The sequence below is a fragment of the Macrobrachium nipponense genome, chromosome 11, assembly GCF_015104395.2.
Source record: "Macrobrachium nipponense isolate FS-2020 chromosome 11, ASM1510439v2, whole genome shotgun sequence".
Lineage (NCBI taxonomy): Eukaryota > Metazoa > Arthropoda > Malacostraca > Decapoda > Palaemonidae > Macrobrachium > Macrobrachium nipponense.
Window position 1 is genome coordinate 27,056,272 of NC_061087.1, and position 17,945 is coordinate 27,074,216.

General features: G+C 33.2%; 1 protein-coding gene across 4 annotated transcripts in view; it reads right to left on the bottom strand.

Moving 5' to 3' along the window:
* Positions 1-17,945, bottom strand: part of LOC135199877 (leucine-rich repeat-containing G-protein coupled receptor 5-like) — a 664,061-nt gene that overhangs the window by 14,119 nt on the left and 631,997 nt on the right. For all 4 annotated transcript variants that reach the window (XM_064228278.1, XM_064228035.1, XM_064228110.1 and 1 more), the window contains 8 exons: positions 17,138-17,206; positions 7,961-8,095; positions 7,004-7,075; positions 6,176-6,247; positions 4,640-4,708; positions 3,014-3,157; positions 1,791-1,931; positions 1,284-1,349 (listed from right to left, as the gene is read on the bottom strand). In XM_064228278.1, coding sequence (XP_064084348.1) covers positions 1,284-1,349; positions 1,791-1,931; positions 3,014-3,157; positions 4,640-4,708; positions 6,176-6,247; positions 7,004-7,075; positions 7,961-8,095; positions 17,138-17,206 — 768 coding nt within the window. The remainder of the gene's footprint in view (positions 1-1,283; positions 1,350-1,790; positions 1,932-3,013; positions 3,158-4,639; positions 4,709-6,175; positions 6,248-7,003; positions 7,076-7,960; positions 8,096-17,137; positions 17,207-17,945) is intronic.

The following is a 17,945-nucleotide window of genomic DNA, read 5'->3' on the forward strand; positions in this document are numbered from 1 at the left end:
CTCAGGTACAACACAAGATCAAGAATATCAGATGGTTAATTGTCAAAATGGTAAAAATTAAGAGGTAATCCAGGATTATCGTATATCACACGGTCACAAACCTAAACAGATTGACCCTAACCCTAACCGAATTTACAAAAGTTTCTTTACAGTCACCAAAACATGTACAAAAAAACTGAATATATTAATTTTGGGGGGTCGGGGGGGGCTTGATATTTATCTACAACTTTTTTCATTATGAAAGCATCAAGTTTAAATAAACCAAGACTTAAATTTAGAACATTTCTATTATTTGACTTGATGAAACAAGATTCAATGATATTCCTTTTAACTGTGTCAAGCAAGAGCCTTTAATCCCATGTAATGACACAGTTAAAAGGAATATCATTGAATCTTGTTTCATCAAGTCAAATAATAGAAATGTTCTAAATTTAAGTCTTGGTTTTATTTAAACTTGATGCTTTCATAATGAAAAAAGTTGTAGATAAATATAAGCAACAAAATTAATATATTCAGTTTTTTACATGTTTTGGACTGTAAAGAAACTTTGTAATTTCGGTTAGGGTCAATCTGTTTAGGTTTGTGACCGTGTGATATCCGATAATCCTGGATTATCTCTTTTAAATTTTTACCCTTTTGACACTTAACCATCTGGTATTCTTCATCTTGTGTTGTACCTGAGACATTTCTCTCAATTGTACCTCATTAACTCCTTGACAATGTCTGAGTAAGACGAAAGCGCTTGGATTTCTGACTATCATTTTCCTGTGGTATTCGCTTATATATATATATATATAGTATATATAATATATATATATATATATACATATATATACATATATATGAATAACTTGATCACGAAGTATATAAAACGTGATGTTATGTATAATATACATACATACATACATACATACACACACGACACACACAACACACACACACACACACACATATATACACATATTATATATAGATATATACTATATATATATATATATAATATATATATTAATACATTATATAATACAATTATTAATAGTTTTAATTATATATTCATGAGTCATCTTCATCAAGTTACTGACTTGTTAAACACAATCGTTTCCTTCCCTAAAAACAGACCTCTCTCTCTCTCTCTCTCTCTCTCTCCATTGAGAATGTCATAAATTCATCCCTCAATTTACATATTCATTCGAACGCCACCTGGATCATATTAATGAAAATGAAAAGCTACAGAGATAAAAGTTCGTCTCGTCAAGAATGATAAAAATAGACGTCATACTCACAGTAATCTTAACCTGCTGCAGTCCGACAACTTGGGCATCTCCTTGATGTTATTGAGGTGAAGGTTCCTGTAGGAGAGAAGGGAAAAAGTTCATTGGATACCTAAATGTTCGGGTGTATTATGTACATAGCAAGTATGCCGTCCACGTATACAGACAAGCCCGAAACAAAATGTATTCTTTCATAAGCATCTTGGAATTTGATATAAGGGAAATAGATCATAGAATGAAGATCAATGTTAAGAAGGCTCTCTCTCTCTCTCTCTCTCTCTCTCTCTCTCTCTCTCTCTCTCTCTCTCTCTCTCATAAAGTCAGAGGCAAGGAATATGAAATTAATATGTAACATTAAAAGAGCTCTCTCTCCAACTCATAAAGGCAGAGAGGCAAAGAATATATAATGAGTATGCAACATTAAAAATGCAGTCTCTCTCTCTCTCTCTCTCTCTCTCTCTCTCTCTCTCTCTCTCTCTCTCTCTCTCTCTCTCTCTCTCTCTTCCCCCAGAGACTTACAAGCTCCTCAATTTGGGCGTGTAGGAACAGAGGTCAGGGGGCACCGTCGTCAGGTCAGCACGGTCGATTCGTAGCTGTTCCAGGTTGTAGGTCCCATTCAACGATGGGAAATTCTTCAACTTCCTCGTCTCCTTCAAGATCCTGGTGAAATTCAGGAGGATAAGAATCAACACGATTAGGGAAATGAAACAGAAGTATTTTTGCTTCAACTGAAAGGAGGTCACTTCAGGATGATAAGAATTAACACGAATAGGGAAATGAAACAGAAGTATTCGTGTTTCAACTGAAAGGATGCCACTTCAGCTGGATAAAAATTAACATGAATAGGGAAATGAAAACAGAAGTTCTTGCTTCAACTGAAAGGATGTCATTTCAGGCGGATAAAAATTAACACAAATAGAAAAGAAGTATTCGTGTTTCAAATGAAAGGAGGTCACTTCAAATGAATAAGAATTAACGTGAACAGAGAAATTAAAAGAAGTATTCGTTTTTCGGATTTGCGTGGGAAGGAATTTAGAAAAAATGAGAATCGTTTTCGAATTTTTGTAGGAAAGAATTTAGCAGAAATGAGAAAATTCAGAGGAGAGCATTCCAGGAGCACAAGAGTAAACAGAAATAGGAAAATCGAAAAGAAATCTTCCTTTATTAAATACTTTGCGTGGAAAATAATTCATGAAAAAGGAAGAAAATCGATTCACAAAGGATGCGATTAAACAGGAATAGGGAAATGAAAAAGACATGGGAAAGAATGAAAGAATTCAGAAGAAAGGGCAAAAAGTCGATTTATAAAAGAATAACGAATAGTTGGGTAGACCCTTCAACTAGTCTTCCAGCCTTTTAAGTAAACAGAAAATTATGTCTCACTGAATCACAGGTCATACCCAACGCATTTCAAGGTCAAGAAGAGGGCAAAGTGGTCGCAACTACACCCTTGAAGACTTCTTTAAAACTGGTGGGTGGGTGTATATATATATATATATATATATATATATATATATATATATATATATATATATATATATATATATATCCAACTCAGAAGTAATTGACACAAATGTACCAACCTACTGTCTTTCATTATTATAATTTCACAGACACCTCTCATGTGCTCTAGTTTATCACGAATATCAATAAAACTTACTCTTAAACTGAAAATTACTTCAATACTTAGATTATTACATCATCTATTTATTTACAGGTAAACTTATTATAAAACGACTCACAGCTTCGTCAGCGACGGGAGGTCTGCGAAGGCCAGATGATGCACGGTGAGGAGCGGGTTCCCTTGGAGGGCGACCTGCTGCAGCTCCGTTAGGCCCTTGAGGGACTCCTCTCCGACGTAGGTCAGCTGATTCTCTTCCAGCAAACTGGAAGGGAGAAGGAGCAGAGGTGAGTGACTGGAAGGGACTAGATCGTCAGTGATAGTGAGTCTAACTTGCTTTGAGAGAGATGGCCTATTGGGTTACAAAATGGAGGGCTGAAAGGTTAGAAGGGTTACAAAATGAAAAATTGGAGGGTTACAAAATGGAAGGCTGAAAGGTTACAAAATGGAAGAATGAAAGATTACAAAATAGAAGGCTGAAGGGTTACAAAATGAGAGGATTTCAGTTTACAGAGCAGAAGGTTTTCAGGTTACAAAATCGAAGGCTTTCAGAATATAAAACGGAAAGTTTTCAGCATACAATTTGGAAGTTTTTTTGGGGTGCAGAATAAGTTTTCAGGTTACAAAATTAAAGGTTTTCTGGTTACAAAATAGAAGGTTTTTCACGTTATAAAATGGAAGGTTCTGACGTTACAAAATGTGAGGTTTTTAAGGTTAGAAAACACGAAGTTATTTGAGTTAAGAAATAGTGGAAGTGGAAGGTTTTGTCGTTACTCAGCGTGGTTTATTTTCATTTAATTCATTACTTTGGTGCCAAGTACATACAAAGATAATAAATTTACTGATTCGACATATACACAATCTCAAAGTAGTACACACACAACGGAAAAATAAATACGCAAATATGAAAAGTACTACAATAAAGCGTCGATATTTTAACCCGAAATATCGACTCCAACATTCAAAGGGGTCAAATTAGGTAGCAATAGCAAATGAAAAGCTAATATAGATGAGAATTTCTATAGCAAATAAGTACTACTGACTAGAATATAACTTCAAGATCAAATGTTGTGAATCTTTTCTCAATAAATATTCAGTGACAATCTTAATGTCTACCAGACGTCAATTAACCTGAGGCAGAAAAAAAATTCCTTAAAAGACGGGATTTACCACTTTTTGTTTTGAGATACAGGAAGTATAAGTTAAATTCAGGGATCCTCTGCAAGAAATCATAACTTACAATAAAAGAAAAAATAAAGCAAATTCGACTAAACATACTATTCAAGAATTAGGTTTTGAGAAAGACCACAGCAGAAAAAAAACCTCAATTCCAAATGCAAAAAAATAAAAGATAAATAAATAAATAAATAAATAAATAAATAAAATAAATAAAAAGGAAATTCGATACAAATCATCCTAACTCACTAATTAATATTACGGCTTCGAAAGAGACATGCAATGACTTATAACCACATACAGAAAAAATGGAAAAAAAGCGAATCTGTCATAAATCAACAAAACTCACTGATTAAGAATTCGGTTCCTAAAAGCAGACGACACAGAAAAAAAAAAAAAAAAGAGAACTCAATTCCAGCCAGTCGTCCGCAGAGCTAAAACGTCTGGGACGCGAGAGAACGGACTCACACACACACACACACATACATCAACAGGAGACATATACAGCACAGCACAGCACAAACAAACAAACAAACGGCCCGAAGGAAGCAATAGATCACGTTTTACTCACATGCGCTTTAAGGTCGAGCACTGGAGGATAGCCTTGGGAATCTCGACCAAGTTGTTCCCCGTCAGGTCTCTGTAGAGGATAAGAGGAGGTTGGCATTATTTACGCGAAACCAATGTTGCTTTGGGAGTCTGGAGATAAACCAAAGATTCGGTGTCGATTTGGGCGTGTGTGTGTGTGTGTGTGTGTTTCCGTGTCCGCATGAGCGAATAACCGCATTTATTTGAGAGCTTACAATTCACGAGCGTGCCAAATCAATGTCTCCCAGCATTCCGTGGGTAACGTACGGCTTCCGTTGAATATGAATAAGTTGGAGAACCATTATAAGAGTAATTTATGAACAAGAGACATTACTGTTTCTTAACTAACCTATAAAAAGCGCCCATGGTCCTTGAAAACGACACATATAGACAGAACGAAGGAAGAGAACTTGGAGTTCTTATCAAAAAGACAATAATCTCCTTCACACTTGAAACTGATTTTAAGAAGGACTACATGACGCATATAAAATATATCGATAAATAAAAGGAGAGAACTTAAAGTTCTTATCAATAGGACAATTTTCCTTCACACTTAAAACTGCTTCTAAGAATTAATACATGACACACACACACATATATATATATATAAAACATATAGATAAAGAGAAGGACAGAACTTGAAGTTTTTATCAAAAAGGCAATTCTCATTCACACTTTAAACTGTTTCTGAGAAGGACTACATAACACATATATAAAATATATAGATAAACAGAAGGCGGTAACTTGACATTCTTATCAAGAGGACAATTCTCCTTCACACTGGAGACTGCTTCTTAGAAGGATTGCATGATGGTTAAATAAACCTATGGGCCTGGTATACCCAAAGAGCATATACATATACCATACTGAAAATACAAAAATTGATTGTTTAAATAAACATATTTAATGGCTGGACATAAAAGAGGAGCCCTGTCAATTCACTAACTTTCCATTACTGACAGCCAAATGAAAATTCCCATTTGCTCACGTGACGTCATCCGAACAATTGTGTGACTTCAGTTTTGCATGATTGAAGAAAAATGCTAAAAGATGTATAATTAAGATGTCTCTGTGAGGCCACTTACGGTCGGATGAAAAAGAGAAACAGTAAAATTTCAACTTGGGAAAAACGGAACTATTAATTACATTTTGTGGGAATGAGTTGCCTCGCGTCTTAGCATGAGGAATGTTCTCTCTCTCTCTCTCTCTCTCTCTCTCTCTCTCTCTCTCTCTCTCTCTCTCTCTCTCTCTCTCTCTAATATATGTATAATTAATTACCTTCGCGTAAATGAATCGCAGCATTTGCATACATCCGGTACACACTTAAATGAGCTCTTCTCTCTCTCTCTCTCTCTCTCTCTCTCTCTCTCTCATATGTATAATTAATTAGCTTCGCGTAAATGAATAGCTGCATTTGTATAAATCCAGTACACACTTAAATACGATCTCTCTCTCTCTCTCTCTCTCTCTCTCTCTCTCTCTCTCTCTCTCTCTCCTCACAAGTACGAAAAATCCTTACAGAATCTGCAGTTGGGTTAAGGGAGCGAAGGACGCCGGGTCAACCGTCGCTATGTCGTTTTGGTGGAGGGATCTGTGGGGAGAAAATAAGGAGTGAGTAACGCCACGTCTAGAAATCAATCTATGATCGATATTCATCGTCATGGTAAGTATGGCCAGGAAAGGAAAAATAGTTGTTTGGAGACTATATGCTTATTGAAAATTGGTCATAAACGGAAATTGAATGACTTTACATGATATGGATGTTTTGAGAAAATGGTATAAACATGTCATACAATGAAAGATCAATAAAACTTTAAGCAGTTTTACGAGAGGATATAAACAGAAATAGCTTTTAATATAAAAATTCTCATTTTTTTGTTGAAAACATTTCTGACCAGATACAACTAAAAAAAACACTAGTTTTGCTTTAAAAGTCATAAGGATATTTTGACAAAATAATGAAAACATGTTATGCAATATAAAATAATTCCAAGTAATTTTATGAGAATATACAGCCAAATGTAGTTTCCAATATAAAGATCCACTCTATTTTTTGGTTAGAAAACATTTCTGATCAGATACAACTGAAAAAAAAACAAACTGGTTTTGTGAATAAAGCTTCGTCTTTTACAAGGAAATATAGATGACAGTCTATAAACAAGATAGCGAGTATATCATCAAATAATCGGAATATTGTTATAACTTTGACCAAATGCAATAGAAAAAAACATTACTTTGGTGAAAATAACTCCTTGTTTGCAAGGAGTTAAAGATAAAACTTGGAATATTGTTATAACACTCTAAACGTAACTATAAGTAAATATAAAACAAAACATAAAACACTCACAATGACAAAAGGTTATGAAGGCCGTTGAAGTCACTCCCTCGTAAGGTTGAAATTTTATTTCGTGCCAAATTACTGGAAGAAAAGGTTCGTATAAATCTGACTGACCATTTCCCTAAGTTAATGAACTTGAGGAAATGAAAATAATTACATTATGACGCTTCAGTTCTGAAGTATAAAAATCATAGACGCTAATTACAATCATTAATATAAACTTGGTTAAAAGTTTGTTTCACTAAATTATAGCTGAATTTGCCTCAAAATTACTGAAAATCTTAAGTATATTGCAGCTATCTTAATGATAATTTTATGAACAAAAAATATGTTTCAGAGCTAGACTTGAACAAGAAAAATGGGTAGACTGAATAGCCAGAATTATCTCTCTCTCTCTCTCTCTCTCTCTCTCTCTCTCTCTCTCTCTCTCTCTCTCTCTCTCTCTCTCTCTCTCTCTCTCTTTCTCATAATGTTGTCGTCCTTATTTTGGCAACATTCACACGTGGCTATATAAAAAAAATCCCTGACTGAATTGCTCTCTCTCTCTCTCTCTCTCTCTCTCTCTCTCTCTCTCTCTCTCTCTCCTCATATACTATTGTCCTTATTCTTGCATTATTCACTCATGGCTACACAACAATATCACTTACTGGAGTGCTAGCTTCTCTCTCTCTCTCTCCTCTCTCTCTCTCTCTCTCTCTCTCTCTCTCTAAGAAACAGCTTTCCATCTCGAAACTCATTCTTTAACTTTGGTAATATCCCAATGGAACCTTTCTCAGGTTATTGGAAGGGGGGATAGAGGTTACTCACATCTCTCCCTCTCTAACTAGCGTCCTTACTTTTACAATATTCACTCATGTTTATATAGAAATGACAAAATTACACTTACTGAACCTCTCTCTCTCTCTCTCCTCTCTCTCTCTCTCTCTCTCTCTCTCTCTCTCTCTCTCATTCTTGGCAATGACTTACAGCACTTGTAGACTGTGCAGGAGGGAGACAGAAGGCGGTACATTGCTGAAGAAGTTGTCCTCGAGCGAGAGTTCGTGTAGGGTGTCCGGTAGGGATCCTGTTAGGAGACCCGATAGGTGGTTGTTGTCTAAAAGCCTGAAAACAAAAGAAGAAATTATTATTATTATTATTATTATTATTATTATTATTATTATTATTATTATTATTATTATTATTATCTCAGATATCCTATTCGACTGGGTGGTTATTATAGTGTGGGGTTCCTGGTTGCATCCTGCCTCCTTTAGGAGTCCATCATTTTCCTCACTACTGTTCCTAATATGACGCTCTTCTGCAAGAGTCCTGGAGCTATTTAGGCTTCTAGTTTTTAGAGGTTCATTATTATCAATATCATTATTCAGAAGATAAGCCCCTACTCTTATGAAACAAACCTACTGAGAGACAGACTGTAGATTCAAAATTCCCCCCCAAAATATGGTTGAGATACAGGAAGAAGAGATCAGTTATTTTCGAACAAAAAAAAATCACATTTAAAAAATAATAAATAAATAGATAAAAACTATAAGTAAATTAGTAAGATACAATGTAAATCTACTCATTACTTTTTGAGTAATTCTCATAATAAACAAACAAACCTGATTAAGCACAACTTGAATAGCAAAATGAATAAAGGAAAGTATTTTAGAAATAACAAGAAATTGGAACTAAAAATGTGGAGGTTTAATTACAATTTGTGATGAAACAGAAAGAAAAATACAGTCACATCACTACATTTAAAAGGATGATACAATCTTCATTATAAGAATAACAATTTTAAAGGACAGTATTATAAATATAACAATCTATTGGAACAAAAAATGTGGAGGTTTAATTACAATTTGTGATGAAACAGAAAGAAAAATACAGTCACATCACTACATTTAAAACGATGATAGAATCTTCATAAGAAGAAAACAGTTACAAATCAGTGAAATGCCGATACAAAAACGGTTGCAAACAAAGACAAACGTCTGGCAAAAAATAGTTAAAAGAATATTGCCAAACAAATAAAAGAGTCCTAGACAATGTCGTAGGTGTTTTTGTCCTTGGCAAAGTATCCTTGCAGAAAAATCTCCCAGACGTGACCCAATCTCGAGACGTAAACGAAGAATGAAAGAGATTTTGTTAAGGTTATTTTCATTTTTGATCAGTGCCTTATTTAGACAGCATGCATGAAGTTTGCTAATTCATTAAAAGAAATCATGAGAAAGGCAAGACAAATTCAAGTAAGAGCCACCCTTAAGCCTAACTTGAAGATTTAAATGAGAGTGGGCCATTTTAACTTTATATAATCTAGGCGTAAATATCTATAAAGAAAGATTTTTTGTTCATTTCATAAAAATTACTAATACACACAATATATATAATAAATATATATAATATATATTATATATAGTATATTATATATATATAAAATTAAAAATATATATAATATAATACAATATCATATATATATATATATATATATATATATATATATAATATATATATATATATATATATATATAAATAACATATCTAAAATATATAGATAATATATATATATATATATATATAGTATATATATATACTACTAATATATAAATATATATATGTATATATATATATATATATATATATATATATATATATATATATATATATATATATATATATAATATATCACAAATGTCATTAATGCTGTTTGTTTTCCATCGGCTCAAAGCCTGTAGACAGTGTTAGATTTTCAGTGAACAACGCAAGCAGAAAATTGGTTGCACAAAACTACCGAACGTTACTGGATAAACATGAATATATGGAGCCATACCAAAGGATACACAGCACGAAAGGACAGGAAATTGCTTAGGGGTAAAAAAAATAAAAATAAGAAAAAACACACACACAAACACAGAGAAAACTATTACTGAACAGTCGATGGTACTTTTGAAAGAAGTAAATAAATAAAAGGCAAGGCTTCAGGAAATGGAATACATGAAAGGGGTTGGAGACCCTTTTCGAAAATTAAAAAAGGTTAGTCACTGCCGTGTTTGTGAAGAAATGTATCTAATGGCTGAAAAGCTTCAGAAAGTGCTTCAAGCCACCTGGAAGAGGGGAATGGCAGAAATTCACTTAGATGGGAAGGAGGAATTATAAAGGATTTGAAAGATTAAAAGCAGGAGGTGAGAAAGTCACTTGGGAAGATGAAAAGGAAGAAAAATAAAGAAACCTAAATATTTAATAGATAAGTAGGAGATGAGGAATAATAATACTTGAAAAAATATAGAAACGGAGGAGTAAGCTATGAGAGAAAGAAAGAGAACAAAAAGAATAAAAAGGAACCAATATAACAAAAGAAACAAACAAAAATACAAAAAAAAGTAGGAAAGAAGGAAGGAAATATGATTATGAAAACTGAATACTTATTGTTTGTGAGCACCTAATAATTCAGCAGTTGCATTAGTGCACCGAAAAGTTTATCATATTTTCAGAAATCGAGAGAGAGAGAGAGAGAGAGAGAGAGAGAGAGAGAGAGAGAGAGAGAGAGAGAGAGAGAGAGATATCAACCTCAAAATAAGAACAGGATTCAAATATTCAAATCAAGGCACCACAACAGACTCTAAGTTGCCTTTAGAGAGAGAGAGAGAGAGAGAGAGCGGAGAGAGAGAGAGAGAGAGAGAGAGAGAGAGAGAGAGAGAGAGAGAGCTCTAACATAAGCGCAGGATTCAAATTAAGTTGGCTGAAGAAATTGTTTTCTTCTGTGACTCTTAATTTGGGAAAAGTTTAAAATGGAAACAAAACTGGGCCGGTGATGTTTTACCAACTTTAGAACTTAATTAAAATGTTTAAGGAACAGCTGTTAATTTCACGAGGCACAAAATATATTTCCCGCAAAATGGTACCCAGTTCCAAAAGGCGTTTTGAACGCGAAGTATTCCATAATTGGTCTGAAAAAAATAACGAAAGATTATATAAACTTATTTCAAACGTATGACCTCTAGGATAATCATATAGAAGTTTATCAGTTAAGGTTAAATGCAGCAACATTCTATAACCTAATTTTAAAGGATTCTGTTTAAATACTACTATTACTGTTAACAAATATAATAATAATAATAATAATAATAATAATAATAATAATAATAATAATAATAATAATAATAATAATAATAATAATAAAATTTCTAAGCAAAATGCTAACCATTAGGAAATGTTGATTAGGTTACACTTTTTTTAAATTAAAAATTCAGCAAAAAATAGAAGAAAAACTAAAATATCAAAAAGTTAATAGACGTAATCAGACATTTTAACCATTAATATAACTTCTGAAGACGATCTACTTGCGACCAATTATTCGAGGGAAAAAACTTTAACTTGAATCTCGGCATAAATGAATGTAAGGATTAAGTACCAGGGAAATTCAAGATATAAAAAGGATCAAATTTTGAGTTTAAATCTTGTTTAGAATTTGTTCAACCGTAGCTAACAGTGAATTAAATGTTGTTCCAAATTCGTAATTTGTTTTGGTATGTATTTTGGAATGGATTAGGTTAGTTTCTAAAAAGGGTTTTTACCAGGCAGATTTTTAGAGAGAGAGAGAGAAGGAGAGAGGGAGGAGAAAGAGGAGAGAGAGAGAGAGAGAGAGAGAGAGAGAGAGTTCTTGGTTGGCGTTCAGCAACCAGGATCAACCATAAGTCAAAAAATGGAATAGAAAGAGAGAGACCTTACAGACCTTACAGACCTTACATCTTGTTCGGGTTGCCCCAGGTCCCTCAGTGTGAGGACCTCTAATGTCTACCAGAGAGTTGCTAGTACATCTTCCGGTATATTTTGCATCTTCCAATCTTGGATGGTCTGGGATGCAGTTTAGATATTTGTCGAGCTTATTCTTAAACACATCTACGCTCACTCCTGATATATTCCTCAGATGAGCTGGCAACGCATTGAATAGACGCTGCATTATCGATGCTGGTGCGTAGTGGATTAATGTCCTGTGCGCTTTCCTTATTTTTCCTGGTATAGTTTTGGGCACTATTAATCTACCTCTGCTTGCTCTTTCTGATATTTTTAGTTCCATGATATTTTTCTGCTATTCTGTTCTATCTGTTTCCATGCCTGAATTATCATGTAGCGTTCTCGTTTCTCCTTTCTCTAGACTATAATATTTTAAGAGTGTAGTCTTTCCCAGTAGTCTAGGTCCTTAACTTCTTCTATTCTAGCTGTAAAGGACCTTTGTACACTCTCTATTTGTGCAATATCCTTTTGATAGTGTGGGTACCATATCATATTGCAATATTCAAGTGGACTACGAACATATGTTTTATAAAGCATAATCATGTGTTCAGCTTTTCTTGTTTTGAAGTGCCGTAACAACATTCCCATTTTTGCTTTACATTTTGCCAACAGAGTTGCTATTTGATCATTGCATAACATGTTCCTATTCATCATCACACCAAGGTCTTTAACTGCTTCCTTATTTGTGATGGTCTCATTATTAGGTCCCTTATATGCATATAGCTTTCTTTCTCTGTCTCCATAATTTATTGATTCAAATTTATCAGAGTTAAATACCATCCTATTTACCTCTGCCCAATCATATACTTTGTTAAGGTCTCTTTGTAGAGCGTTCCTTTATTCTTCATCACAAGATTAATTTCATCTACGTATTCTTGTGTCATCTGCGAAACTACGCCACTACCGAATCCTTCACATTATTGTCTATGTCTTCAATCATAATAACAAACAGTATTGCAGCTAACACCGTACCTTGCGGCACACCGGATATTACCTTGACTTCATCCGATTTCTCGTCGTTTGCAATAACTATCGTTTTTTCTGTTGTGTAAAAATTCTTTTAACCATCTTCCTACTTTATCCACGATATTGTGTTTTCTAATTTTCTTCGCTAATATATTATGGTCTACTTTATCAAAAGCTTTTGCAAAGTCTAAATAAACCACATCTGTTTCATTTCCGCTTTTCATATTTTTGAATATGTTCTCACGGTGGACTAACAGTTGGGTTTGTGTACTTTTTCCGGGTACGAAACCGAATGTTGTCCTTTATTAAAACAAATTATTTTTTTATTAAATGTTTCATAATATTTTTCTTCATTACCCTTTCATACACTTTCATAATATGTGATGTTAGACTCACAGGCCTATAATTACTTGCCTCTAGTCTTGATCCACTTTTGAAAGTAGGGGTAATATATGCTAATTTGTGCTCATCATAAATCTTGCCTGTATCTACACTTTGTCTTAATAATATTGCAAGTGGCTTTGCGATAGAATGAACTACTTTCTTTAACAAAATAGCAGGAATTCCATCAGGCCCTGCAGCGGCTCCATTTTTAATTTCATTAATAGCCTGCACAATATCAGCTTCATTAATATCTATGTCAGCTAAATATTCACTATTTTCATCCCTTACTTCTATATCATTATCTTCATTATCTATTCTAGGGGTGAATTCTCTCTTATATCGTTCTGCCAGTATGTTTGCAAATTTCCTTTTTTTTTCATTCGTTAATCTCCCTTCAATTCTCAGAGGGCCTATTTCTATTCTTCTTTTATTCATCTTCTTCGCATATGAGTATAATAGCTTGGGGTTTTGCTTGATATTTAATAGGGTTTTTTCTTCCAAGTCCCGTTTTTCATTTTCTTTTGATTGTATAATCTTTTGTTCTGCATTTTCTATCTTACTTTTTAGTTCTATAACTTTCCATGCATTTTTTCTTTGCAAGACCTTTTTTCCACTTTCTGATTTTCTGGAACAAGATCCTTCTGTCTCTTGGTATGCATGAATGATGTTTACTTTTCTTCTTCGGTATATATTTTTCCACTATTTTCTCAATATTTTATATAATATCTCCGTATTTACCCTTATGTCATCACTTACGAAAATGTTATCCCAATCTTTGTTTAATTCTTCATTAATTTCTGACCATTTTATATTTTTACTGTAGAAGTTGTATTTTCCATATCCTTCCCACTTTTTCATTTCTTGCTTATCTCTATTTTCACTTGCTTTGGAAATGAACTGTTATCTATGACTTATGGTCTGAAATATTCGCATTATAAACTATTATTTCTTTAACATAATTCATCTCGTTCACAATACTAGGTCTAAAGTATTTTCCTTTCTTGTTGGCAGGTGATTTAGTTGAATGTTGTATTCTAGTAGCATATCTAATAGCTTTTCAAATTGCCTCTTATCTTCTGCACTACTATTACTCTCTTTTTTATATGTATAAGTACAACCACAATCTCCTATTCGTTCTTTCCATTCTACGAAAGGAAAGTTGAAGTCACCAGATAGGAGAATAGTCCAGTCCTTGTGATTTCTACATATATCATCCAATTTTTCAATTATTAAGTCAAACTCTTAGTATTAGGAGGTCTATATATTACTATGTTCATCAATTTTTCAGATTCAAATTCTACCGCTATTAGTTCACATTCTGAGTTACTATATTTCTCATATATTTTTCCTTGTTTTTTGTCTTTCCCATATATTGCGGTTCCCCCTTGATTCCTATTTTTTCTATCTGATCTATAAGTTTGGAACCCTTTTATTTGATCATCATTCCAGTTCTCCTTGGGAATACCAGGTTTCAACCTTATATTCATTTATCTATTTTCTTATTTTCATTTTGGGTTAGTTCTTTCTAAGTACTCTATTTTTCTTTTTGAGTTACTCGTAACTAAACCCTGCGCATTCATCACTATGATGGTTTGCGTGTTTTCTCCGTTCATTTAATACTGGTATACAATAAGGATTTTTCCCATGTCTCTTTCCTTGTTTCTGGTATGTTGTTCTTTTTTTCATTCCAGAAATTCTGACATTAAAAAAATCCAACTTTTCCATAATATTTTGATCTTCCTTCATCATAATTATTCATTTGTGTCTGAATCTGCAATTTTCTCCGTTTCTGCAATATCCTCTTGCATAATAAATACAGTTATTATCTCATGAGTAGAATTTCGGAGCTGATGCTTTGAAATTTTTTGCTGACACCTTCTGCATATCTCATGGTGGTTTGCTTTTCTCTTTTACCTGATATTCTTGATTTCTCTCTTTATTTGTTTCTTTCTTATTTTGGATTTTATTACTTGGTTGGTTATTTATTTGATTATGATTCATGGCTACAGGGTGCATATATTTGCATTTTTTGTCGAACTTACATCCTTTTCCTTCTTTTAGGTTTTTACATATTTTTGATGCAGATCTCTGCAATCATCCCCATATCCATCTTAAGTATGCACATTTCACCATTTATTTTCAGAGTTTTGAACAATCTTAGGATGTTTGTAGTAACATCTTTCTCCAAATCTGCATTCCCTCTTTTCAAAAGGTTGCAGATTTTGTCTTTCTTGTCTATTTTTTCCTCTTTCCCGTCATTGTATAGATCTGGGTAGAGCCTCTTCGGGATTTGCTTTTCTGTTGTCATCGTAATTCATTTCTTCGTAGGTATGCTGCTTTATTGCCTCATATGTAGTATCAATGAGTATCTCTGCATCCATACTTTATCTTGTTCTTTGTTTTCCTTATGTTTTTTTCTGTCATTTCATTTTGTTTACTTCTCTTCCGTTTTCCTCTTCTTCTTTTTCTTCTTCTTCTTCCTCTTCCTCTTCTTCTTCATCCTCAACTATTTGTACATTCAATCTTGATTTAATAACATTGTCTATCCATGATAGACATGTTGAACAAAAAATTCTTGTATCTTTTCTCAAATCTTGTATTACCTCAGCACACTGTGGATGGGTCGGAATGTTGCATGCAGCACATTTTCTGATTAGGTTTTGTGGATTGACTATGCTATACCAAACCTTACACAGTTTGCATGCTTTTGGCATTCTTTTTCCTAATGCATCAATTAGGATATTCACAAGATTCACCTTATTCATTTTTCTTTGTCGGAATATGTTGGTTTATGTATATTTTTCTTTATGAGTCTCTTGACCACTTGGATTTTATTTGGAACTTCTTCAATTATTTTCAAGATGTTTTCATTAGATTTGTTCCAGTTTGAAGGATTATATCCTTCTAATATATCTATGAATGAAGAGAGAGAGAGAGAGAGAGAGAGAGAGAATTTTCGTTCCCGTTCGGTAACCAGGAAGAACCGTGGTAACAAGAACAGATAGGAGGGACGAACATGAGAGAGAGAGAGAGAGAGAGAGAGAGAGAGAGAGAGAGAGAGAGAGATATCCTCCATCATTTTCTCCATCCCGTCCAAATGATGGATTTCCGCTCTGTCTATTACTTTTGCTGAATCTCTTACTCTATGAATCATTGTCAGGATATCCTATTCGGTCATCTTTCTATTATTCTTATATTGTCCTTTTGTGTATAACGCACATATATACATGTATGTATGTATGTATGTATGTATTGCTTATATATATGTATATAATATAATTATATATATAAATACATAATTATATATGTATATATATGTATGTATATATATGTATGTATATATATGATTATATATATAAATACATAATATATATGTGTTTATATATGTATGTATATATATGTATAGATCATTCGAGCTACAAGTGTAATTTAATATCTAATTCGCTCTACCTCGGAATTGATATATTTTCATATATGTACCAAAGGGGAATTTTTAGTTTGATAATAATTTCGTCCCCTCATGGGACGAAATTATTATCAACTAAAAAATTTCCATTCGGTACATATATGAAAATATATCAATTCCGAGGTAGAGCGAATTAGATATTAAAGGACATTTGTAGCTCGAATGATCTATATGAATCACGGTGATGTGATAATTATTCATATATATGTATATATATAATTACAGATATACGTACATAATTATATATGTATATATATATATATATATATATATATATATTAATAATGTTTTTGCAATTTTTTCCGACATTCTAGAAGTCAATAATTAATAGTCCTTTTCATTTTAAAACAACTCTTCTACATTCCTCAAAAATAAAAATAAAGTAAACATCATGACAAGGAAAATAAAAACACATTCATACCTTAGACAAAAACAAACACACTCACAAAAAACCACAAACCCACCTTCCCCCAACCAAAAAAAAAAAAAAAAAAAAAACTGAAGAAATCATCCATAAAGAACGGAAAACAGTTCATTCGAAGGATACTCACAATGTGTGGAGTCTGAGCCCGTGGAAGGATTCTTTAGAAATCGTGGTAATTCTGTTCCCGGACAGCTTCCTGCAGGAGGGAGAGAGAGAGAGGGATGAGAGAAGAAGAACACTGATTAAAAAAAGGAGAAAAAAAGGGCCCGACAAGGGAATTGTGAAAAGGTTTTACTACCGGAATATGCCATCAGTGCAATCCAATTTGATAGTGAATCTTTATTATTATTAAAATTATTATTATATTGTCTTTATAATCATATTCCTCTTCCATCCTTGTCTTAGATGAAAGCAGGCTTTTAATTTATCCGTATCTCCTTTTTAACCTTAGGTCATTCAATAATATTGGGTTTCTTTATAGCTACATTTATCAGCTGGCGCCATATCAAGGAACAAACTCACTTAAATATCACGTATTATTTTCCTGATTCCTGGAAGATATATTAGAAGTGATACTCTGTATACGAGAATGGCTGTATATTCAAGTATGTCAGGGACACTTTACACTTTGGTGTATTTTCAGTCTTACATAACACTAGATACAAAGAATAGAAAAATGACTACAAAGATAAAAAGGGGCCACTGAATTGCAATCCACGAGACGACTTATTTTCCTCTTGAATGGGCAATTCAAGACCACTGGAACAAAGAGCAGTATAATGGGTCTTACACAAAAGGGAAATGTCATAGAAGGGTAAAACCACGGCATCTAGAGTCTTCACATGCCATTTACTTTAAAACATGTATACACAACTTGTATTATGTAAGTTTTTTCTATATATAAGAAGTATATCAGTATTAGTATGTATGTATAT